We start from the raw sequence: 27,790 nt of genomic DNA on the forward strand, positions 1-27,790 counted from the left end.
TTTTCATTCCAAAAAACCCCTTAATTGATCATCCCAGCCTCAAGATGTACAAATATGAAAACAAACTAAACTTCCAAAAATAATACATCTTGCGATACATTATCTCGACCATTCATTCTCAAAAATTTCATCTGTTTATAGATCTGCTTGATCTATACCAGTTTTTTAGTTAAATTTCATAATTAGATGTAACGTAAATTTTTAGGTCATGATTGAAATTCCCAACACTAATACATCTTTTGATGATCTTTAGAGGTGCTCCTTACTCTTATACAAATCACAGCCCACTTAATAATATACAATAGCCAATAGACATGGCAAAGAGTAGCTAATACAACAATGAGGAAAGAAAGTACGTGCAAACATGCCAAACTTTGTACTACAGAAAAGTGCAATGCCGATCAGTCTCTTCTAGCCTCTGGAAAGAACTTTCGGGCATCAAAAAGCTGAGTTCTAGAACTGCTCTCATTGAAATTGAAGTCTGGTTCCCTCTTCATGGTAGCAAAAGCTGCAAATACAAAACGGGTCAAGATTATCATTAACATAGACAGTAAGAGAAACAAATCAATAGCCACATGGATTAAAGATTAAAAGGCCAAACTGCCTCATAACGCACACAAGTACAAACTCAACTATGTTATTAACACAGTGAGAGCCCACCATCATTTTACATTCAAGATTCATCAGAACAAATTACATAGAACCAAGTATAGATGAAAGATATGATGGACGCAAAAAAGAAAACAGCACATAAAATAAATCCAAGAAAAATGAACTACGATAATATCACAAAGAACCACCACCAGAAAGATCAAATGAAAAAAATAAATAATATATTTGATACATGAATCAACACACTAGGAAATTGGCAGGGATAAAACCATAGAGAGATAAATGATGGGCGTAAGGATCTAAAGTCTACGAAATGATTCACAACAGAACATGATGTTCGAATGGGAAAACCAGTCTTTTAAAAGCTCGAGCTCAATGGCCGACTCGGTCGCTGCCAAAAACAAAGCAGACTAGAGAAAAATGAAGCAAGTTTTCAAACTTTGGGGTTAAAAACTTTTAAACAACATTGTGTCGATCATGGGAATCCAATCCAGCGCAACATTGTGTCAATCATGGGAATCCAATCCAGCGCATCAACTAAGCATGCTAAAATGTCCCCAACACAGAATGGACCATTTATTGGCCAAAACAACAAGAACATAGTACATAAAAGGAAAAACTCGAGCACATCCTGAAATTTACATCTATAAAACTTGGCCACTAGACAAGTTCAGTTTACTGGACAAGGCTTTCCAAGTAGGAAATTAGTTTATTGGTGTTTCAAAACAAGGAATCGAGAGCCTAACCATTAGGATTGCAGATTTCCATTCGAATTGCTTGACTCAACAAGGTCAGATCACAAAGAAATCATAGTTTCAAAAAGAGCTAGGCGGCACCCAAGCGGCCATGTGGGTTTCGGCTGCCCAGCACCAAGGCAGGTGCCCAGAACTTGAGCAGCCCAGTTGAAAAAAATAAAAAAAAAATAAAAAAACTGATTAGTGATGACTGATAATGATTAATCCATAAGAATTTTGATAATCCATAAGACCATAATCTCAGTTTTAATAAAAAAGATAGAAGTCGAGAAGAGAATTTTGATAATCCATAAGACCATAATCCATATTTTCATACAATGCTAAAACAGTAAAACCATACAAGCATACACTGATAGTCTGATACACTGTAGACTGTACACACAAAAGTTAGATAGTAGAACTAGAAACTAGAAAGTAGAACTAGAAACAAAAAATAGGAAAAATAAAATATACAGAAGGAATAGGGTAACACTCAATAGTCAACACTCAACACAACAGTCAACACTCAACACCAAGAGTCTTCAGTCATCATCATCATCATCATCAGAAAGAATAGGGTAAGCTTCATCATATGCATCAGAATCGAGGCCATCATCATCAGAGTCATCTCCCTCTTCAATGTAACGTTCGTCCTCCTCTGTTTCTTCTAAATCTGCCTCTTCCTCTTCTTCTTCTACCTCCCTCTTACTAGTATGTGCAGATGAAGCCCTAGGTGTCTTGGCTGCTCAACCATTTTCTATCTTTTTGTGCTTCCCTGAACTCAAATATTGTATAATTTCCTCCCTGGTAACCTCAAGAACATTTTTACACGGGGCAACATCCCCTTTAATACCGACAAGGTGTTTTTTAAACCGGTAAATTCCTCCACTCGTATCATTTATACAATAATTACATTTAATATGATTTTTATAATTCAGATTCGAGTTATAACGATACTTTCAACCTGGATCATCACTTCTAGAACCTGGAGAAGATATTTCCGTAGAACAAAACTCAAATTCAGAAGTTGTCTAATCTCATCCTGAATAGCTTCATAAACCTTTTTACAAAAAACAACTTTCCCTTTAATACCAGCAAGGTGTTTCTTGAATCGATTAATACCCCCATTGATATCTTTTTCATAAAAATTACACTTTATACAATTTTTATCGTTTGATTTTGGGTTATAACCAAACTTCCAACCCAGATCACTTCTTCTAGAAGTAGCAGAAATAGATCTATTCAAATGATAAGGATTTTGTTCCTATTTTTGTTTTACAAAACTCATATATTGCTTAATCTCCTCTCTGATAGCTTCAGGAACATTTTTACAAGGGGCAACATCCCCCTTAATACTGGCCAGATGTTTCTTAAACTGGTTTATGCCCCATTTCGTATCTTTTTCAAAAAAATGGCATCTAATGCAATTTTTGTCATTTGGATTCGAGTTATATCCATATTTCCAACCCGGATCTCCACTTCGATTAGATCCTGAAGAAGACATCTCAAAATAAAACAAACATTCTAAAAAATAATTTTTGCACTTACTTTGATTGCTCGAACTCCAAATTACCACCTCTGAGAAGTTTTCTCATGCTAAAATAATAAAAAACACTCTCTAATAGGATTATAAAACTCCAAAATTAAATCAAATCTACCAGGGTGATGTTTGAATCTGTTTTCCATAACTTTAAGAAACACTTTGATCTAATGAAAGTAACAAAATTTAGTTTTCTTGAGGTTTCTTTCTCTCTAAAATGGGTTCTTGTGGGTTTAGGTTTGAAATGAACCTAAAACCCAACCTTCAAACCTTTTATATTTCAAAAAAATCAATACAACTAAAAAAAAAATTCCGCTCCTAGGCTGGGCGCCTGCCTAGGCGACCGCCCAGGGACTGCCGCCCAGTTTGTCCACCTAGGCCTGGGCGACGCGCCCAAGCCTTCTGGACCACCTAGGTGCTGGGCAGTTCTCTTTTTTGAACACTAAAAGAAATGTAAAAAAAAAAAGTAAAACATAAAAAACAATCGGAATCAAGCGATTCTGGGGTTCCAAATAATAAGATTACCCACTCACCACTTTATATCAACTAAGGGAAACACTTAAAACAACAATATTGAAAATTGCATTGGGACACCAATAATGCCCTCTCTCTCTCTCTCTCTCTCTCTCTCTCTCTCTCTCTCTCTGTGTGCGTGTGCGTGTGCGTGTGCGTGTGCGGGTGCGTGTGCGTGTGCGTGTGCGTGTGCGTGTGCGTGTGTGTGTGTGTGTGCGTGTGCATGCGCGTGTGCATGTGTGTGTGTGTGATATTATATGCTACACCACTTTAGAGGTGAAGTTGGAATACTCCAAAACTTTTTACCATATTACAAATCCTAAAATTTAAAAACTGGCATATTTGTGAGTATAATTGCTTAGAAAATTCAAACATGATTCTAAAGCCAACATAATATTTTCCCATTTGAAGATTGTTGAAGATTAAATCGATTAGTTATGCATCCTTTTTGTGGGTCAATAGGGCATTCTTGTCCGTTTTATATACTTAAGGACATTAGTACAATAAATAAGGGTATTTTCTTTCTAAGTGCTCGTTGTAGATAAGAAAGACAGGAGTGTCACTTACCCAAAAAACAGAAAGAGGGGGGTGTGGAGGCTCAAAAAACAGAAAGAGGGGGGTGTGGAGGCTATGACACTGCCTCTAGTCACCTCTCTCCATCTACTTACCTCCTCTCTACAACTTCCTCTCTCCCCCTAACTTTTCTCACTTCTTCCTCTCATCTCTGTCTTCTTTCTCTTTGGTACTATACTTGTAACATAGTATTAGAGAAATCAGATCCATAGATCTGATCTGAACTACTCTCTTTTGTGTAATTAGAAGAAAACCCTAATCCTGCCCGTGCTTATTTCATTAAAAAGCATCTTGATTTTCTTCTCTTTTGTGTGCAGAATCAATATGGTCTGTGTTTGCTGTTAAGACTCCTGTTGCTAATGTTTGCCCCTTTGGATATGAATACTCAAGACAAATAATGACTGAAATATGTCAAAGTTTGTGGCTGATTCTTTAGAAAGCCTGTGAAAGTTTGTGCAAGAGTTCCAGTGGGAAGATCTATACCATTTACATCTGAATGATAAGTATTTCTCCCTGTAATTTGCTATGAGTACCATCTTTTGGGGTTTATAAGATTCAATAGATTGATTCAGGGCCTCCCAGTGTTTGTTGTAATATTACGTACTCACCTTGTTTGTCTACGTCTTATCCTCACGGATTGTGAAAATAGGCAAGGAATTTTCAGCTTCAATGACATGATTGGAATGCCAATTACCTCTATAAAATTAAATATGTCAAATTAACTCCTATGGGCTTCGTATATAAAAGTGTTTCTTGGTGCCAAGGATGGAGTTCTTGACTGAAAATGGGCCCAAAGAATGAGATAGTATGTATGAAGATAGGCTTAAGGAGAATCATCAAATCATGACCTAGTTATAGAATAGTATGGAACCCCATTTGAGTACCAATATGATGTTTCTTGATAATACTAAAGAAGTTTGAGAGGCTATAAATGATATGTACTCTCCTGACAAGGACATCTCCCAAATTTATCAACTTTATGAGAATGTCTTTCTTTTATAACAAGGCGACGAAAATATTGTTAGTGAATATTACAATTCTCTTTGGGGTTACAATTCTCTTTGGGGTATGTAGGGTGAGTTGAACATGTATCAGCCCTTATCAAATGATATGGAGCTACTGAAGTAGCAAAGAGAAGAATTTCGAGTAACGAAATTCTCGTTTAGCCTTAATTCTAAATACAAGTCCATTTGTGGACAATCTTAACTAGCAATGAACTCCCCTCTCTTAATAATGTATACTCCTGACTTCAATGGGTTGTCATATGTACACCTTCATTGCATCTAGTGTTAACGATGGATCTACCTTAACCTCACCCATGGGTAGAGGTGATGGTGTAGAGATCATGGCGGTGGTAATAGATGATGTGGACGTGATTTAGGGGGAGGTCGTGGTTATAGGAAATGTACTCACTGTGGACAGACTAATCACATGGCTAATAAGTGTTGAGAGAAGTTTGGTAAGCCTGCTTGGGCTAATCAGGTAACTTATGTCTCAGAGGGTTATGATATCCACCCAGTTGGCTCCAATGATCATTACTAGGTTCTTAATTCTACTGGTGATTCAATTTTGCTCTCATGTGAGGAATACAATGAACTTATGAAAAATAATCAGCAGCCTACCACGCATCCCTCTGCATCCACCTGCTACTCATGTCTCAGAGACCATCTCCTTGGGCCATTGACTCAGAGCCTCTGATCATATGACTGGTGAATCTTATATGTTTTCTTTTCTTGATCAATCAATTCCCACTACATCTGTTACATTAGTTGATGGTTCTCTATCAAGTTGTTTGAGAATGGCATTGTTCAGCCTACTCTTTCATTATCCTCTGCTCTCTACATACCAAAGTTCCCTTTTAGCTTATCAATAAATTAACCGGATGACATCAGTGTTCTATAACCTTCTATTATTCCTATTGTGTTTTTCAAGATCTAAAGATGAAAAGTTTTAAAAAAAACAGATCCAAAGATGAAGAGGGCGATTGATGACAGTTGTGAATCTGGTGGACTTTACTACCTAGAGCATTGCCTTAATAGTGCTGCTCTTAATTTGAGTATTTCTCCTCATCAATGGACTTGTCAATTAGGCCATCCATCTACAAATAATTTGAAGGTTGAAGTTCCATCTTTGGAGTTTGTGACAACATTAGAGTGTGAAGCTTGTGAGTTAAGCAAGCATCTGAGTGCCCTTTCACCTAGAGTCAATAAAGGAAGTTTGTTCCTTTTTTAATTCTCCATTCAGATATTTGGGGTCTTACTAGAGTTGAGTCTATCTGGTCATAGATATTTTTAATTTTTGTCTAATTACTCTTGTATGACATGGTTATATTTAATGAAAGAAAGAACTCAGGCTTGTCTAGTTTTCAGTTATTCCACAAAGAGATTCAAACTCAATGAGGTAAATGTTTGTATTTTGCATTCTGATAACACTAAAGAATATTTATCCCAAGATTTTAAAAAATACGTGGCCAACATGAGATTTTACATCAGATATTCATGTGCACACGCTCCTCACATAAGGGGATTGTAGAACGAAAAAACCATCATGCAACAAAAGTGACTCCGTCGTATAATAGAAGTGCGACTCATTCCCTGCTATTAAATATGAATGTGCCAAAATTTTATTGGGGTGATGCCATATTGACTGCTTGTTATTTAATAAATTGCATACCCTCCTCTGTTTTGGATAGAAAATCACCGCATGCTATTCTCTCTCCGAACACTCCTTTATTTGCAGCTCCTCCTCCAGTATTTGGTTGTCTGGTTTGTTCATGGTTTGGGTCCCAGTACTGAAAAGTTAGATCTTCAAGCTATTGTGTATTTTTGGGATATTCTTGTACACATAAGTTTATCAATGCTATCATCCTGATTTGAAAAAGAATATCATTGGTCCTAATGTCACTTTTTTCTAGAATACTCCATATATTTCTGATGAGGACTGAATCCTTGACCTTGATGTTTTATCCTATTCAAGGGGAGGCTTCACATAATAAAGTAGATTCTCCTTCCTCTTCTTCAGTTCGTGTTCCAATTTCTGTTGATGGTTCTTCGCCACCACCTCAAGTGTCTGGCCTTATAGAGTCTACCTCTCCTCTTCTTGATAATCCGCCACACGAGTAGCATCGAAAGGTATATACGAAAAGAAAAGTGAAGGACGTGCCTTTATCGCCAACTCAACCAGCCAATCATTCCCCACCTTTTTCTATGGATCAAATTTTTTTATTTTTTTTTAGAATGTTTTCTACACATCAAATGTTGGTTCCTGATCCCACTTCTGTGCTTAATAAGCTAATCTTCCAATAGCTACCATGTACTAAAATCCAATTACTCATTTTTGCTACATTTACAAAGTTATCTTCTTCCTATCAGAATTTTGATTTATTGCTTCCCTCTATTTTTGTACGCAACTCCTATCAAGAAGCTCTTTGAAGGGTGGAAGAGAGTAATGGATAAGGAACTAGCAGCGCCTCAATTAAATGGCACGTGGGAGCTTATTGATTTGCCTGCAGGAAAGAGACCTCTTGGATGTCGCTGGGTTCATGCAGTTAAATATCAGCGAGATGGATCTGTGAAGAGGTTAAAGGCCAGGTTGGTGGCTAAGGGCTATACACAAATCTTTGGTATTTGATTACTCTGTGACATTTGTTCTTGTTGCTAAACTTAATTTTGTTTGAGTGCATCATATCTGTACGAGCAAACAATAGGTGGCTATTGTGGCAACTTGAAGTTAAAAAAGCCTTCCTTCATAGTGACGTACAACAACCGGTGTACATAGAGCAACCACCAGGGTTTGTTGCTCAAAGGGAGTCAGACAAGGTATACAAGTTAAAGAAAGCCATTTTTGGCCTTACGCAATCTCCACATCCAAAGTTTGAGACATTCAGCAAAATTGATATATCAAATGGGATTCAACAAAGCCATGTGGATCATTCAATATTTATTCAAAGATAACCCATGGATACAATTTTCTTGGTAGTTTATATTGATGATATGTCATTACAAGGAGTGATTAGGATGGAATTAACAAATTGAAGGGATATATGCGACAATATGTTCAGACAAAGAATTTGGGACAATTAAGGTATTTTCTTGGAATTGAAGTAGGCAAGTCCAAGTACAGCATTAGCCTGTCTCAAATATGCAACAGATTTGTTGACAAAAACAGGGATTCTAGGTGCCAAGCCTATAAATAAGCCCATGGATCCAAAACTAAATTATCAGTGGATCAAGAAGCGGTATTTGAAGATCCAGGCAGGTATAGAAGGCTCGTATGGAGACTTATCTACTTGACAATTACGCAACCCAATATAGCCTTTGTAATGAGTGTAGTGAGCCAGTTCATACATTCTCCCAAGACACCACATTAGGAGACTTTGAGGAGAATCTTCAGATATCTTAAGGGGGCTCCATGGCAAGGACTTATCTACAAGCAAAATGGCAATATTAACATTGAGAGCTATTCTGATGCACATTGGGCAAGATCTCCATCAGACATACGATCTACTACAGATTTGTTGGAGGAAACTTGGTGACCTGGAAGAGTAAGAAACAGAATGTGGTAGTCAGGTCTAGCACAAAAGCTAAATATTGAGCAATGGCTCACACTACATTTGAGTTATTGTATTGAAACCTTGTTGCAGGAAATGGGATTCTTAGTTACTATGCCGAATGAAGATGTTTTGTGACATTCAAGCAGCCATCCGTATAGCAAGCAACCTCATATTCCATGCTCAAAGAGCATATTGAACCTAGTGGGCTAACATTTTAATTTGGGAGAAAGTAGCAAGTAGATAACTACTCCATAAATAATGTGAAAGGATCAGTTGGCTAATATATTCACCAAGGCTCTTGTTCATAACTAGACATAGATGATATGTTAAAAGCTGGGCATGGCTGACATTTATGCTCCAGCTTGAGGGGAAGTATTGAAGATTAGTTCTTTTAATTATTTGCCTTGAAGATGAGTATAGCTAAGATGAGAATGTTGAGATAAACAAGTGGCAAGACAAGAAGGGATAGAATTCGAATGAATACATTCGAAAGAATTTAGGTGTGGCACCAATAAGCAAAAAGATGATCGAAAGTAGACTTAGGTGGGTTGGCCATGTGGCGTAAACCCAGTACAGTACCTGTTAGGAGGTACGAGTTAGTTCAAGTGGAAGGCTCAAAAAGGACAAAGGGTAGACCCAAAGGGCATGGTTGGAAGTAGTGAGAAAAGATAGCAGACTAATGGTCTCACTGAGGGTATGGCCCTTAATAGAGCAGACTAGCGGACTAAGATTCGTGTAGCCGACCAAAATTAGGTGGGAAAAGCTCTGATGATAATGTGACTTATTTGCCTTGTTTGTGGGCCAATAGGGAATTCTGGTCATTTTATATACTTTACATTATTATATAAATAAGGGTACTAATATCACTCCCTTATAAATAAGATAGAGAGGAGTATGGAGGCCATGAAACCCTAACAGGACTGCCCCCAGCCACCTTTCTCCATCTCCTTACCTTTTCTCTCCAACTTCTTAGCTTCCCCTACCTTGTTACTCATTTATTCTTCATCTCCCTCTTCTTTCTCTTTGGTACTATATTTCTAACAAAGACAAGGGATTCTGAAAGGACAAAAGTTTTCTTCCTAAAATACAAGAACAATTTGTATTCAAAAGTCATTTTTATATTAAACAAAGGTATTTTATGGTCAAAAATTTCGAAGTAAGAAGTCTAAGTTGACCTTAGAGTGGTGTAGCATTCTATGAGCCGAGCGACATACGGAACAGTTGCGAACCGGATGGACCAATTTGAACCATCTAACAGTTGGCATTGGCAGGGGCATTTTTTTGAAGTTTTTGGTTTATATTATATGTATTTTTTTATTCATGCATTTTTTTATACAAAATCTAGACCTCAAAGAGGATCCTAGACACCCCTTGCCTCCTTTTGAGCTAAGGTTGCCTAGACCCCTGAGCGGCCTAGACCCGTGGGCGACCTAGACTTCCCGACTGCCTAGAGGGCTGCCCGGTGTTTTCTAAAACATTATTTTTTCATGTTTTGACATCAGACGTGCATAAAAAGTAAATTACAAAAAATTATTTTTTATTTCTTTTAAATAGTCAATATATTTATACAAAAAAGTAAAGGGTTATGTTGTCTTTTAGTTTAATAATATTGGTTATTTTGAAAACATAAAAAGTAAGCTTTATTAATGTACTTTTTTAGCATTTAATGCATTTAATGTCTATATATACATGTGATGTTCAAACATGAGCCATTGAAAATATTGTCCAACCTGTTCCCTTAAGAGCATATTGTATTTTTTATCCCTCATGAAATAAACTTGGTAGCATTTCATAGCTTTAAAAATTTAAAGACATATAATCCTATCAGTAGTTCAAAACAAAAAAGTTAAAGTTACAAAATTTATACATAGAATATAAAGTTCCAGGATCATGAACATGAGGGAACACATTACATGAAGGAACACATAACCAAGTGACATTTTCTACGCTGAAATTATTATTATTTAAGTTATGTATGAACCAATCACGTCTTATATGCATGGCGAATGATCTCATGTCACCATGTCATTATAATATAATGAAATCACACTTCTAGAAAACTATGTTTGTGGCAGTTGTTTAACCCCAAATTTTGTACACATACTCTCTCAATCCCAATAATCAATCCCAAAAACAAAACAAAAAATTCATTTTCCACTCTAGACATAGTCAAAATGAGTCCCCTCCAATAATGAATCTTGTTTGTTCATTTGCTGATTCAAGATCTAAACCTTCACAAAATCAAAAGCAATTTTTCTTTTTTTTAATATCGTTAATTTAATGATAATAAAGCCATCTAAAAATTTTGGAGAGGAAAAAACCCTTCTAAGACCTAGATCCAAGCATCTCACTAAAATAGACAGCCTATATTAATTGGGCTAAAAAAACACTTTTTGGAGTATGTTTTCAAATTTTGCTATTTTATAATTGTTCATTGGAATGAAAAGAGTGCATATTTAAAAATTAGGTCAAACAAATGGCCCTAACAAAGTTCTTGAAGATTGTTTCATTATATTACTATAGAACCATTACATGAAATCACTCCATTTGTTTATTATTTATTTTTGCTACAATCATTGTTTTTCTTTTATCAAGTTAATAAATAAAACAAAACTTACTTCTCATCCAAACCTATTGCTGAACTTACTCTTGATCGCTACATGTAGTATTAACCATAATTACCGGGATCACCTCCCTTACTTGACGATCCATTGCAGAACCTTGATTCTCTCGATCCCGGAACGGATCTCATCTGAAACACAATTTAGGGGCCGTTTGGGAGCATGAAAATCTATTACATGAAAATAGATTACACGAAAATATGGCATTTCTATTGTTTGGGTACACTTTAATCTTAAGGAAATGGAAAAAGATAACTCGAGATTTCCCAAAAAATTAGGAAACTATTACGCACGGTGAAGGGTGAAAAATCTATTACGCGCTTGACGGGTAATCGGGAAAATCTTTCGGGCACGTCTCTCTACCCAAAAATACAGTGATTCGCCTCCTAATAAACCACAAGAAAAAAAAAAAAAAAAAACAATTCTTCAACTAGCAGCTAAAACACGGTAGCCCCATTTTCTTGGGCCAAGAGCTCCTTTTGAAAACCGAATCGCACATGTATTTAAACCTCAAAAATCACACAGCAGCCCCATCTTCTTCAACTAGCAGCTAAAACCCTGGCAACCCCATCTTCTTCAACTAGCAGCTAAAACCCTGGCAACCCCATCTTCTTCAACTAGCAGCTAAAACCCGGCAGCCCCATCTTCTACAACCACAGTTGTAGCTATTGTTTATTTCTAGATATCCAAGATTTATTTTTTGGGTTCTGCAAACACAGTTGTAGCTACTGTTCCAAAAAAAAAACGAATTTGGGTTCTCTGCTAAGATCAGTCTGTTTATTTTTTTGGCTTTATTTTTTCTTTTTTGCTGCTATTGTTTGCTGATAAATTCGAAATACTTGAGTTCACTCACAGAGAATCGTCCAATCAGTATGCTTGAATTGTTTTTTTTTTTTCCAAAACTTTTTTAAATTAATTTACCTCTTCAATCACATCCAATGCGCTAACATAATTTCTCCTCCAATACATCTCATTTAGTCATAAAGCCTTCTAGGTTACTAGCCAAATTTCTCCAACCATTTTTTTTTCTTTTGAATTTGCCCATGGAAGTTTTCTGAAGAGAGATGATCAAAAGGCTTTAGCAAAAAAAAAGAAACATAAAAAATATGATGGCTTATCATAATAAAATTACATTATTCCAAAGTGTTAACATCTTGAAAACATGTGTTCATAAAAAAATATGATGGCTAATTCTTATGCCTGTTGCAATTATGAAGTTTAAGCTATATACTAATAGGGATAAAGTTTAAGCTACATACTAATAGGGATTGTACGCTCAACCATGTTTTGAGTATAAAGCCAAAAAAGAATAGGGATTGTACGCTCAACCATGTTTTGGGTATAAAGCCAAAAAAGAAAAAAAAATGTTGGTAATGCATTTCCCATATTTCTTCTGGACATAGCCAAACAGTAACAATGTATTTCCTAGGTTGCATCTAAATACTACCCAAACAGTGACAATCCATTTGCATGTAATGTATTACGCCAATAATATATTTCACAGACAATATATTTCCAAGCATCCAAACGGTCCCTTAGTGTTTTCAGGATCTCACGCCATTTTGTAAGGAAACAAGTTCCGTACAATTTCATTCTGCGTTCCTGAACATCACAGGATCTAATTCCCTAGTCTAGCATCCAGATCCCACCAATATGGGATCAAGTGTGAAATGATAGAATCTCCCTCGCCCCCTTCAAGTGTTTGTAAAATCCTGTTATTGGATGGTAAATTGCAAAGCCAAGGTTTTGGACGTTGATCTGCCCCCTCCATTCTTGCAAGGATATACAATGCCCTCCTTCCCTCCTTGCGTAACTCCCCCCCCTCTCCATTCTTGCAAGGATCTACAATGCCCTCCTCCCTCCCTCCCTCCCTCCTTGCGTAACCCCCCCCCCCCCCCCCCCCAACCACCACCACGACACAGCACCAAATCATCACCCACTAATATTTTATGATAATTTCACATCAATAATTACGATATTTTATGATAATTTTACATCAATAATTACGATATTTTAAGATAATTTTACATCCATGAATAATTGCTCGCGATCCTCAATAATGAGTACTCACACTTATTTTGTTTTTTAGAAAGCAATAATAACAACACAATTATTCGATGTATATATAGTGTTGGGTTGTATTTCTTTACACAACTATTTAGAATGTCATAATTTGTTTAATGAATGTCTAATCACTATATTCCTATAATGAACAATGGATTAGTTTGAAGTTCCTTATTTATTTCATAGAAGACTCAGCCTATTATTGGTCAACAATGCTGAGAGCTAGATATTAAAGACATGAATCGTTATTCAAACAAAGAGAAGGAACTTGTGTTCTAAGAAAATGGAGCTCACTCCTGTAAAAGTTATTCCTCGCTCCATAATTAGTTGGATAACTTTTACTGATCCGTTCCCTAAGTTAACAAACTCAAAAAATGCCCTTGAGAAATTCGCCTCTTATGTATAAGATCTTGCAACTTTTTACAATAACTCTCGATCCTATGTAAAAACGAAGCTCGATCCCCAAAACACATGGACCTCGATCCCTACCTTTGAGGTTGTACGGGCATTGATCCCTAACATAAGGATCTTCAGTATATCTTCGATCCGCCAATCCCACCGCCGATCCCGGAACCGATCCCGTTCCCATTCCCGTACCCAGCAACTATAGTACTAACCAAGTTGTGGTTTATATAAATTAAATATATGTATATGTGTACGTATATGAATATATATCGTGTACATGTAATGTATATATGTATATATAATTATATATATAAATATAAATATATATATATATATATATATATATATATATATATATATATATATATATATATATATATATATATATATATATATATATATATATATATATATATATACATAGGAAAACACTTAAAACCCAATAATTAAAGTTCTACAATATTTCACTTATGGCTCATCAATGTCTAAAGTCCATCAAACGATCACGATTGTCTAATAGTACTTGAATTTTTAAATATTTTTTGGGAAAATTTTGTATAAGCCCCTAATTCTTCATGTTATTTCATGGTAGACCCTCCTTCCGTTTTTCTTTCAAGCAGCATAAGGAAATCTTTAAGGATTTCACTATACCCCCTCATCTCTTATTTCCCTCTTTTATTGACTTTTTTACCATAAAAAATAGCCCCAACAAATCTTTTTACACTATTTTAATTCAAAAACTTTTTTAATGGGTGGAAAGCGAAAGAGATGGTCAAAACGTCTTTGGGTTGAAATGGTATAAAAAAATTTGTTGAGGCTAATTTTTATAGTCAAAAGTCAATAAAGAAGGAGATAAGAGATGAGGAGGTACGGTGAAATCTTTAAGGGTTTCCTTATGCTGCTTGAAAGAAAACGAAAAGGGGGTCTACCATGAAATAATATGAGAAATTAGGGGTCTATACAAAATTTTCCTTTTTTTTACAAAAGTAATCAGCCTCCAATTTTGTAAGTGTTTGCGCCTTAGTGAGGCACACCTAAATACGATATAAAAAATAGTTCCAATAATAGAATGACCAAATTATCCCTATGAATGTTTCAAGGGTATTTGATGAAGCGCAAAATTATATTTATTTTTAATTTCTATTCAATTTTAAAGGATGTATATTTTTATTTTAGTTTTAGAATTTATTTTTAGGGTTTTAAGTTTTCCACGAATTCTAGTATTTTTATAGTTTTTTTATTTATTTCATGAGTACTATTCATAAGTACCATTCACGTGAAATGTTCATAGGTATTATTCATAGGGGCAAAATTGTAATTACAAAAATTAAGTTTAAGTACGAACCTCTTGGTCAAAAGTCAGTTGTATGGACAAATATTGTTCAAAAGAATAAATTTGCAATATAAATAAGGGTGTGAATGGACTGGAGAAGCATTCACGTATTCTTCTTTAAAGAAAAGAAAAGACTTTGTCTCTGTAATAGAAGGCAAAATTATATTTATTTTTAATTTCTATTCAATTTTAAAAGATGTATATTTTGATGTTATTTTTAGGATTTATTTTTTGGGTTTTAGTTTTTTAGGAACTCTATGGTTTTTATTAAAAAAAAAATTTTTATCAACTAAGATAGTAACAGATCTATAGGAAACAAAATTCCTAAAAACAACACCAATTCTTCCTAAAAACCATTCAACAAAAAACGAACCCTGCTCAATCAAGAAAATAGACTTATCTTTTCTAAGAAAACAAAAAGAAAAGATAAACTCTTATTTGAAATTTAAATAAATGGACTCGTTTCTTAAAGTAACGTACTTTCTAAAAAATAAACTTCATCAAAACTAAACCTTAAAAACTCATACTAATCCTATTTCTAAGAATTAATTCTAAAAGAATTAAAAAGTTTTACCCACATCTCTAAAAATAAAATTAATAAAATTAAAATTAAGATGAAATTTTAAAATGCGCTAAGATGAAATTTGTATTAGTCATGCGTCCTTCTTCAATCCGAATATTGCAAACACGATCTTGAGACCTATGGGTTACTGCATTGATCAAAACAGAATGATTGTGCACTGAAATTGAGAAACCCTCGAGGAAAGAGTCATTGTATGTCGATTTGTCAGCCACATGAACTTGCTGAACTTGCTCAAGCTTAACCTTAGCGCACACCAAGTATGCATCTTCTTCTTCGTCACGCATCTTTAAAGGCTCGATCTCCTCTGGGTTCAAGTCAACATCTTGATTCTCCACCTCTCCATTGAAAAGAAAATTTGATATCCTAGCTGCCTCAACGACAACTTCACTCCTTTCATCTTGCTCTTCATCAAATATAGGACCTCCATCAAAGATGAGATCACTTTGGAATGATAATTCTAATTAAATATCCAAACCTACTGGCTTTTTATCAAACTTGACTAGATCACTCTCCTGACCATGAGTCTCCCAACACAGAGCGTACGCATAGCATCCAACTCACCACCGTCATCACAGTGTGTTGAGGCTAGATTTTGCTTCGAGGGCAAGGTCAACTCCTCTACTTGCATTCTCAAATTTTTGATCTCTTTAACTCGAAGACCTCGAAGGTCTCCGTCTTGTTGGATAGGCTCATTCTCGATACCTGGCCCTAGACCATGTCTACGAGCTATCATGCCTATCGACGAATATCACGACAAGAATCGACTGTGCTTAATGGTGATCAGAGCACAACAAGTAGCCATGAGTGTCTTCTTTGGAAGCGACAGATTCCTCCTAATTTTCGCTCATACTTGGAGGATGAAATCCCTAAAAGGGATTCCAAGAAGAACAAGAAGAGCAAGAAATAGTTGGGTTTTTTTAGTTTTTAGGCTATTTTTGATGTTTTTCTTTATTTATTTTATTGTTAGACCAGTTAGGGACTTTTTAGATATTTTAATTAAGGTTGGGGAGTTTAGTTTCAAGTTATAGTTAGGACCTCTTGGAAAAAGTTAGTTGTATGGACAAATATTGTCCAAAACAATAAATTTTCAATATAAATCAGGGTGTGAATGAGGTTGGAGAAGCATTCACGTATTCCTCTTTAAAGAAAAGATAAGATTTTGTCTTGTAAAATAAGCCTAAGGATTGAGCCTTAGGTGGGAGAAAGCCTTAGGGTTTCTCCAAAATTGCTTGTGTGGAGGTGCTTCTTGCTGATTTTTCTATGTTTCTTCGTGTTCTCCTACATCATTTGATGGACTTTGGATAGTAACGAGCCATGAGTCAAGTACTGTAGAAATTCACTCAAGAGTGTCCCCAGATTGACATCTATATAATAATTGCTCTAGTGAATAACTAAGGAAATAGATAGATGGGAGATAGGAAGTAAATGAACAAACAATACTCTCTCTCAAAGGTTCACTAATTACTTGGCTCTAGACTAAAGCTATATTGTAGAAATTCACTCATGAGTGTTTGTAAGTGTTATCCACACACACAAAAACACACACACACATACATACACATATATATGTATGTACTATGTACATATATGTATATATATACATACATATATAAATATATGAATTGTGTACATCACAATGCACATTATCCAAACAAACGTGGACCTATGCATACAAAAGAATGCAGAGGTATGAAAGAGAATCCGGAGAGCAGAACAATACAGAGGTCACAAAAACAGGTTAGATGAAAATCATGTGACCAGAAAAAGTCCTCAATGATCAGGAAGCTCTCAAAATACCACCACTGACAATAGATCAGCATTATAAATCTACTAGTCTGTGGCCCCTGCAGCAAAGCATTAAACAAGAGAGACAGCTAAGAGGAGAGAGAAGAAGGATGATGCTAGGAGAACTTTACCACCCCCATTTTTTGTTTTAAAAATTATTTTAAGAGAGAAGGAAGTTAAAGTTTATTTTAACAGATAGCTATGTTGGTGAAGACAGTCGTGTAAGAGGGCACATGTCCACACATCACCATGCAATTACAGACAATAACATACTCACCCCATGATAAAGAAGTAAATTATGGATCCATGTGGAATTTTATGCATCCAGTTGACATCTGTGAAGGAAATGCCTTTTCCAGTAAATGCGACGAACATCAATGGCATGACCAAGTACGGATGGTTTGTACAAGTCAAGAGGTTGATGTCCTTACAAAGAACCACTCTACAGGTGTTAAATGTAAATGTCAAAAAATAATCAATGAAAACCCTCACCAAAACCATAAAATATAGTCACTTAGTCATTATAATGCAACATTTTTACAAGCAAGAATCATCGATCGTCTTTTCTATGATTTATTCATCAAACTAAAAGTAGATCAAAATGGTAAAGAAATACCAAATGGAACCATGTCAAATGCATACCAACCAACACAGATAAATATTCCAGAGTTGAATGATGCTAGATGGCCAGTGAATAGTCTTGACTAAGGCTAATGGCTTATTAATAAGAAATTTTATAATAAATGAATATTCTCTGCAGAGGTTCAGGATAAAATCACTTTACCTATCATTAGGAAACTTTAGATCAACAACTTGTCAGAAAACCAAAGGCCACCGCAACCAAATGTCTAATTTGCTTATCTGAATAAGTCTTCCAAACATTATGTACTATCACATCACTGCAGTGATAGCAACCTAAGTGATACAGTTACCAATCATTCCATCCAAGTATGGTCATGATTTAATATTTTGAAGCAACAAATTCGCTCTAAATAGATTTAAGAGGCATGTAGAAAATATAGTACAATTTTCAAGAAATTAGTTACTCCCTTACATGACAAAATTAACAAGAAGATGGCAATTGATGGCCAACAGGCAATAGCTACAAAATGTGTACTATCAAACCGACAAAAGATATGAACAAGATTTACATGTTTCATATATGATCTCAAGCCTTTAAGCAACTGGTACGACCATGATCAATGTAGAAAGACAAACACTATGGAAAGAAAAAAGACACTGACATTATTACTGAGTCTCGGGATATTACCTTTGTCTCTCATTCTTTTCTCTCTGTCATATTCAAACTTATCTCTTATTTGACCAGACCTAACCCAAGCATCACTTGATCTGGCTACATCAAATCCAAGGTCCTGCATACAGAAATATATTTTGTATATAAAGAATGTTAATTGAAAGTTTTTGGAAATCATAACATTTATAATGTACAGCACACAAAAGCATTAATTTGTTTTCGCATAAAAAAAGGCATATTGAAGACCAACAACCAACCCTAAGATTTGACACAGAGTCGGCCAGTAAGAGAAAACTAACTTTCTGGAAACTACAGCTTAAACATGCATATCTTTACCTGCGGGCCACCAACATGCTAGAATATCACATTGGAAGATGTAAACCTAACTGAGACTCACAAAAGTTAACACAGCCAGGGATTCTCTAGAAGGTTTCAATCAATGAGTAATACAAAATAATACCATGGTATGAAATCTGATAAAACTTAGTAAATAAATTAGCAATTAGCAGGTTACATGTCCCTAGTCATTGGAATGGATTGGAAGAACATCCCTAGTGATTGAAACTGCGTTTGAACTAATGTGTTCGGATCAAATTGTTCACGTGGTGCAAGACTGGTAGTCTTCTTTCAGGGGTATGTACAGGCTCTCTTGCAAGTAATCACTTCTCAAGAGCTAATGAACCGATTACTTTCCCTGCTAAAGGGAATTTTATATGGGGCAATAAATTCCTGTATGGATCATAGGTTATTCATAAGCTTCTTGATATGATAGCCAGGGTGAGGAGAAACCTGTGAACGTTTGCGCCAGAATTATAAATGTCCCACGCTATGAATTTGGAACTGGCCAAGTGTGTCAATAGCAACTTTCTCATTTATAATCAATTGTTGTTCCTGAAGACCATTGTAAGGGTTTTAGGGGCTATCACCCCTCTATTTACCATCACCATATTATCTTTCGGCATTCTATTGAGAATACCAACAAACATGAGAGATATTTCAGTGTCACTCATTAGTTTGTCGACAACACTAATGTCCTTAGAAACACCCTGGTTGAAAAGTTGCTGTGATTAGAAATTGGTGCTTCTAAGGACTTTTAGGATAGAGATTGAACTCAAGAAAGACAATGCTTGTCGGGATTCAGATATATAATGAGGACTCATGAACACAGCCAAGGCAAGATTTGGTTATCTATGATGAAGATAAGGACTCATAAGATCCCAATCTGCCCTCAGGTAATAGAACTCCACCGACGCTGATGCTCCAGCTTTATCCCAGACGAAATAACACCTCAGGAAGTAATTTCACATGGCAAACATCCAGGCAAATCATGTTATGACAAGGACCAGTGTTTCAAAAAGCACTAGGTGGGCCCCAAGAGGCTAGGGGCTCCAGGCCACCCAGCGCCTAGGCGGGCGCCAAGAACCTGGGCAGCCCAGTTGAATAAAAAAAGGTACCTATACAGAGTATACTTAAAATTTACTCTTGGTGCCAAGGGAAAATTGAAATACTTGATTGAGGACAAGCTAATGAATCTATTCAAAGTATACTACACATCAATACACACTCCATAAGCTGATAAGCATAACCAGAAGTCAGTATAGGTACTTAAAATTTACCAACCAACCAAATTACCAAACCAAAGTTACTAAATAGTACCAAACTAGTGGAACTACAAATCCACTATCCACAAAACACATTACAATATTACACCACCACGAGGAAAAAAAAATAATGAAAGTAATACAAATACAAATACTTGAAGACTCAAAAGAATCTCCAATAGACAGTAGTTCAATCAAAGTTCAAAGTTTAATGATTATTCAACATTCATCATCCATCATCAGAAAAAATCGGGTCAACTACATTGGCATCATATTCATCGGAATCGTCACCCTCCTCGACATATTGGTCGTCTTCCTCCGCCTCTTTTGAGTCTGCCTCTTCTTCCTCCTCTTCCTCCAACCTTGTTCTCTTTGCAGAAGATCTAGTGGCCCTAGGAGGGTCAGCTGATGTCCCAGAAGCATCTATGACCATGTCCCATGTCAATCCTTCACGCCCCTCGACCTCATCATCATCAACTAACCACTCTATAGCATTGTCCATATGTTTTTATCTGATGGGGTCTCTTATCTCTCTTAACAAACCTGTCCTTCAAGAGTCAATTATACTTGACATAGACTAAGTCATTGAGCCTCTTTGATTCAAGCATGTTCCTTCTCTTTGTATGCATCTAACAAAATCAAATGAAAATAATTAAAATCTATGGTTCATGTATTATTAATACAATTATACAAATTACCCTTACGGCCTTATCCCTTCCAAAGTACTCCAATTGCGCTCACAACCGGATGAGGAAGTGGTTAGGTTTGAGATCCGAATGGCCAACTTTTATAAATTTGGAGAACTACACCCATGTTGGTTCCACCAATGGGCTGTAACGATATACAATAAAATCATAATAAAATTATACAAATGAAATTTGATTACTTGAACTTGATGAACTTAAGAATATTATTACTATGGTACCTGGATCAATTTTGGCCCTTTGCCTCATCGTCATTGGACTCCCAAAAGACTTTAATGAGCACTTGTAATTTATCAGCTCATCAGCGCATATAATATCCTGCATATCAGGATCAAGGACTAGCACATCTACACACTTATTAAATCCAGTCATAATTGTGTCATTTGTGTGTATATCCTTGTCAACATAAAAAAAAGTTGGGTTCAAATAATAACCAGCTGCATGCAATGGCCGATGTAGCTGTCTGTCCCACTTCTCATCAATAATCTCCAAAACAGGCTTGTAGTAGTTCTCATCATTATCAAAATTTTGAGTTATATCTCTTTAGCATTTCTCCATAGCCTCATATATATAGCCCACAGAAGGCTTGTCACTCTCAACCATGCGAAGGACTTTGACAAGAGAAAAATACCTTAAGAGCGCCCTTCACCCCTCGCCAAAAAGCCTTAGAAAGGATAATATCTCTCACCTTCTTCCCAACCTGATCCTTGGACCACTTGCGTGCTCTCCAGTCATCTGAGGTAAACACCTACCTCAACTGCACTCTCCTCGAATGTATGTTATCTAGGCACAAGTACCAGGTCGCAAATCTTGTGACCCTTGACCTCACAATATATTTCTTCTTTGTAAATCTACACATCATTTTGAGAGTGAGATGGTGGCCATAAATGAAATTTGTAACTGACTTTACCTTCTTCACTGCATCTGATATCTCGGTTAAACCGCCAAGAACCTCAAGCATGAGGTCTATACAATGTGTTGCACATTGTGTCCAAAAGATTCTAGGATAAGCTATGCGCAACAAATTAGCTACAACAACATTAGAAGCAGCATTGTCTGTGACAACCTGTACAACAAGATGCTCCCCAACCTCCTTGATTCCCTTCTCTATAACTTGGAATATGTAATGGGCATCAGGGATATGATCAAAGGCATCAATAGACCTCAAAAAAACAGCCCCTAAAAGACAATTCACAAGCAAATTCATCTGACTTCTTCTCTTCCTATCACTCTAAGCATCAGCCATAATAGAAACCCCATACTGAGCCCATGCATCCTTCTTAACTTCTACAGCTTCCTTCGTGACACTCACTGTCTTCTTCAAAAGAGGCTCTAAAAGCTAATATGGGGTTGGGGGTTTCATCCCATGCCCAAATTGGCCAATTGCCTCTACTGCGACCTAGAAGCTGCTTAAGCGAACGGTATTGAAAGGAATGCTCGCCTCATAAAACCATGTAGCAAGATAATGAACAGCTCTATCTCTCTCTTCCTTCTTTATTCTATTTTCAATGGTGGTTTGCATCTTTGTTTTCTCTCCTGCAACCTCAGGATCAGGCCGAGGCAAAAAACTATCTATAGGGCCCTTAACCCAAGGCTTCTTACTCTCAGAACCAGAAGCAATTACAACTCCCTTTCCCTTTCCCCTAATAATGGATTGTTCTACTTCTTGACATCCCTCCCCAATCCCATCCTCATGACTATCATCATCATCATAATTTATTCGAACCCCAGACCTACTCTCTGCTGTGGAGGAAAATCTCTCATCTTTTTTCATTTTCACGATATTCAAAAAATTGGTTATTTCCTCTTTAACAGCATCAGGAGTCTTTTTACATGGGGCAACATCTCCCATGATACCGGCAAGATGTTTTTTGAACCGGATTATGCCCCCTTTTGTATCCTTCTCACAAAAATTGCATCTTATGCAATTTCTATCATTAGGATCTGGGTTGTAGCCATATTTCCAACCGGGATCACCACTCTTATTAGATCCTGAAGAAGACATCTCAAAATAATGCAATTTATACAAGCAAAGCAATAAAAATAAATCACTTTGAGTTTGATTGCTCAGTCTCCGAACTTCCACCTCAAAGATGCTTCTAAGGACTCAAAATCTTCTAAAAAAACCCCAATAGATTTATAAAACATCAAAAATTAAATCTAATATCAATGGGTGATGTTTTGATCAATTTCTCATAACTTTGAGAAACCCTTTGATCCTTATGAATTACTAAAAAACTAGTTTTTTGGGGGATTTCTCTCTCTCAAATGGGCACCAATAAGTTTAAGGTTTCAAATGAACCTAAAACCACCATTTTGGGCTCTTTAGCATAAAAAAAAATGGACCAAAAATGCCTCCACCGAAGTGAATTTCCACCCCCGGGCGGGACGCAGGACATAGGCGGCCGCCTAAGTCTAGGCACTGGGCGGCATCCTAAGCGGTTTTCTGAGCGCCCAAGAATTAGCACTTCAAAAGTGCGCCTAGGCCCCAAATTCTACCTAAGCAGCCGCCCAAGCGTTGGGCGGTCCGCTTTTTGAATCACTGACAAGGATTGATTACTTTCTAGTTAAAGTAAAATTAATATAATGCCTTCAAAAACGATGATCAAAGCTCTCTCAAATCACTGGCATAGTGTCCCATAAAAAGTCGGGCTTAGCCTATGTGGCCCGAGGGCTAGGCAGCTACCCAAAACCTGAGCAGCATAGGTTCAAAAGGGGGCAATGGGTGTCCAATTTTCCTATTTTAGGTCTAGATTTTGTATTAAAAATGAATATTCATGCAGGTTTTATAATCCAAAACAAAAATACCTGACCCAATGGGTATTTTTACACCTAAGCGGGTGCAATCCCCTGGGCGCCCGCCTAGGCGGGGTAGTAGGTGGGCACCTAGGGACAGCTCACCTAATTGGTCCGCCCAAGCCAAGGCGATGTGGCTCGGCCCCCCTAGCCTGCCTAGGCAGTGGACGGACCACTTTTGGAATCAATGCATTGGCAATCATGGTAAGTAAATGGGGCCCTTCACAACATAGATTTTAAATAACTTGGCTTGGAACCATAGTTACCCGAATCTCGCACCAGAGGTCACGATTCTACTTCAAAACCTCGATTCGCCAATTCTAACAAGGAATCTTCACGGAATCAGTTTCCGCAAAGTTTGGAATCTCGATTCCGTATTTTCGGAATCTCGATTCAACTCTTATAGAATCTTGTTTCCAATATTTACTGATTCTCGATTCTGCAATTGGTGAATCCTGAATCTATAGTTGTTGAAATTGATTTCCACATATAACGATGCTCAATTCGATAGTTTGCAAATCCAGATTCCTAAACAAGTATTGCATTTCATAGATGCTAGAAACAATGAACTAATCAAACATCAAATCATGTTTTCACCTCACAGAACCTTGATCTGTTTTTTTTTTTTAATCGTAATACCAAAAAATCAATACTAATATTCTCGATGCATATGTATGTGGCTTAAAAATTGGCTGAAATATTTATGGATTTTAATTTGAGTTATTTGGAAACCAGAACTGAAGAAGATTACCTTCTATCATTCATGTGTACTCCGAAAAATAACCTGATAAATGCAATGCCAAAGTTTTGGTTCCATAAATCAAAATTCAAATGCAAAAGTCCATAATTCAATTCTTAACAAGCTTCATTCCAATGTCTTTTGCAGGTAACTTCTTTTGTAACTTGGAGTACTCCAAATAGGTTGGAAACTCGATTCCATAGAACTACGAATCTCAATTTCATATATGTTGGGATCTTGATACCATTTTGGCCGAATCTTAATTCCTATAAATAGAAATCTTGTTTCTAACGATTCCCCTTATACAGTCATCAATTCCTAAAATAGGACTCTTCTAGCCGGCCATGATTCCATTGTTCCGATTCCTCAAGCGATTTGGATTCGGAATCGTTTCCACAACTATGCTTGGAACAAAGGGGACTCTTCACCATTCAAAGAGAATATGGAAAGATGGTGCAGGAAGTACTAGTGTATTGATGCGGGCCACGTTCAGTTTTCATGATAAGGTATGAATTGTCAAGAAGAAGCTGGAACTCTAGAATAGGTATGCTTTACTACACTTGTGACAAGGAAACAGAAGTATAGTAGATAATTATTAAAAAAGATAAACAGCAAGGAAGGAAGAAAAAAAACATGGAGGAAATTATCTGTTGGTTAGTAAAGGCTTGGTTGCTGGTTACTAACATCACTCTCCCTTGACAAGTCTCCCTCAAAACTTTATTTAGATGGGGGAAGGACATAAACCCATCTGAACAAAGTTTGAGGATTCTCATCAAGACAGTGATAGTAACAAGTAGCAAAGAAACCATTCATAGTGCACTTGAGTCCTGCATAGAATAGCTTCAACTCCAGAATACAAATGCCAGGTTGATCCAGAGATAGGCACCACAAACATGTAGAACATCCGCATATGTCAGTGTGCAGGTATAAGAAGGTAGGGATGCGTTCTTCTAGCTCCAAATAGTGCAGGACACAGAGCAAGTGCTACAGAAAGGATCTAGATGACTACAAGGATCAACTTTGGCTTTAAAGTGGAATCCTGGCCTCTATGCAGTTTAATGTCAATCCAAGGACGTGTGGATCAAAATGTTAGGAGTTACTATGCCAGTATTCATGGCTGGACACTCAGGTTATCACCTTATGGAGTTCCAATTTCATATCACATGTGACATGGCCCAGATGGAGGAGGTCATATTACACTTGAGTAGATGCAACAGGCAAAGAACGTGGGATGAAATCCAAGAGAAGAAAGGGAGGGATTGGCTTTGAGGGACACTTGCCTCCCCAGTGTGTTATTTGTAATTGGCTTCTCTCTATTTTCTGTTTATTTATTCCATTGGATATCATTGATCAAAAAAAAGAAAGAAAAAGCAAGTTTTCTTAGAATAGCATCAATTCGCTTCTTTAGAATTAACACTCTAGCCTTGAACTAATAATACAAAAACTGCTCATTCAATTCTCAAAAAGTGAAAGCTATTTCAAGAACATTATAGCCAAACTCAAGATATATATTAAACATGTTATGAGCAAAGCAAAGGAAAAAGGGTATGGAAGATAAATGGTTGCTAAGACGGTACCTTCATCTGTTCAGATTGGGGTCGCCTTCTCCTGCAACAAGAGGATAACAAATTCTTTATCAATCACCATAACAGGCCAAAACTGCTTCACATCTCTACCAGGAAGGAAGAAAGAAGGAAAAGGCCAATACCAGTGACTCTTTCAAGATTATATTTTTAAGGATATAATTGTCTAGACTCTAGATAGAAGGTGAAAATATAAAGAAAAGTATTGACGGAAGTACAGTTTCCCACCACAAACATAATGACAAGCTGAATGCATTCTGAAAGTATCAACAAATTTAATGAAAAATGAAATAAGAAAATTGATACTGACGTAGGTTTTTTTTCCAGTATAATCCGTAAGAGTCATTCAGGGCCTAAAACAGTAAGGAATACCCCTTCAGGACACAAGAAGTGGCACAAGAATTGCTGATCAAATTTAAGAACAGGCGAAACAGGAATTACTTTAAGCACCAAGAACTTATGAAAGAAACCATCATTATTATGGAATTTAATAAGCATGAGACATAAGTTATTAGCAACAAACCATAAGACATACAACTAGCGCCTCTGATATATATGACGGAGATGAATACTTTCAAACAAATTGTGTAATCCAATAAAGTTAAAGTGTTAGCCAATTGAATAGGCAGGCACAATCATTAGATTTACACAATGATGCTGTTAAATTATACATTACATCATAGAGGATAAAAACAGAATGAGGAAGAGAGGAGGTTAACCTGTTTGGTGAAAAGTCAAGATCATCGTCTTCAGCAGATTCATAGTTCGCATGGTCTTGGGCAATTTTTTTCGAATAGCCCTCATCCCAGTATAACCTTTCCCAGTTCTCCCGAAGTTCCTGATAAAGTTCCATATATCTTCTGCACCAAGGCTCATGCTCCTTCAGGCCACAACGCAGGCAGGTCAGTACAAGGTAGATAGCAAGCACAGCAGCTCACAAATAACTCATCAACAAGTGATCAAACCCTCGAAGGATTTATTGAATTTCAAACCCTCAAACGATTCATTGCATATTTTCAATGAAAACAAAAACTTGACATCAAGTTTATCAGTTTTTCACTTCTCCTCTTGCTCTTCGCAAGTTCACATATTCCTAATGTTACAGCAACCACTCTCCTGATCCAACTCCATCACTACGACATCGAAAAAACCTCTTCAAATGCACCCCCAACCATCAATCAGAACAAGCACCACTAACTAAACGTTTTTAAAAAAATAAAAATAAAATAAAAGGAAAAGAAAGAAATAGTGCACCAACTGCTAACTGAAAAAAAAATAAAAATAAAAATGCACCCCTAACTGAATCAACAAATACTAGCTTCTATAATTTCAGACAAAAGAACTCAAATACAAAGCACGATGAAATACTTCGATTACTCACTCACAGATTCTTTAAGGACGAGGCGGGTCCTTCGCATAAACTGCTCCCTCATCTGCTTCCTGCGTCTATTGGGGAGGTTGTCCCTCGGTATCACAAACCTCTCTCTAGGAGGAACATCGTCCCCAATCTCTTGCATTTCCCCATCCAAAATCCACCATTCTGACTTTCCCCTCCCTTTGTTCTTTGCATTCACAATTGCATTTGCATTTGAATTCGAATGAGTCCTTAGACCACGGATAAAAACATCTTCTTCCTCACTGAAATTATTAGGGTTCGAGTTTATCGACGGTGCGAAATTAGGGTTAGAGTTTAGCAAGGGAGCGACATTAATAGGGTTTACCAAGCGCAGACGCCTTGGTAGCAGCAACATTTTGCAGAGTGCGACGTCCGGCTTCTGCTTCAGGTCGCTGGAGTGC

The 27,790-nt window shown here is 36.6% G+C and overlaps 1 protein-coding gene across 7 annotated transcripts; it reads right to left on the reverse strand.

Annotated features, from left to right (window-relative positions):
• Positions 1-71: 71 nt before the first annotated feature.
• On the reverse strand, positions 72-27,790 carry LOC18446787 (uncharacterized). 7 transcript variants are annotated; one of them, XR_016044929.1, is made up of 7 exons: positions 27,715-27,790; positions 27,379-27,631; positions 26,713-26,873; positions 25,988-26,018; positions 18,586-18,688; positions 17,593-17,757; positions 72-508 (listed from the first exon to the last, which is right to left on the reverse strand). XR_016044929.1 is itself a non-coding variant. In XM_020675136.2 (6 exons), exons 2-6 carry the CDS (start codon positions 27,508-27,510, stop codon positions 402-404), a joined length of 534 nt encoding a protein of 177 aa, XP_020530795.1. In that variant the 5' UTR covers positions 27,511-27,631; positions 27,715-27,790; the 3' UTR covers positions 72-401. The 7 variants fall into 7 exon arrangements, 4 of the variants coding, with proteins under 4 accessions (XP_020530795.1, XP_088708599.1, XP_006856956.2 ...); XR_016044928.1 differs by having other exon boundaries at positions 27,379-27,790; XR_016044930.1 differs by having other exon boundaries at positions 27,375-27,790.

Source organism: Amborella trichopoda, chromosome 11 (assembly GCF_054954075.1).
Source record: "Amborella trichopoda isolate Santa Cruz 75 chromosome 11, AtrichopodaSantaCruz75HAP2 v2.0, whole genome shotgun sequence".
In the NCBI taxonomy this organism is placed as follows: Eukaryota; Viridiplantae; Streptophyta; class Magnoliopsida; order Amborellales; family Amborellaceae; genus Amborella; species Amborella trichopoda.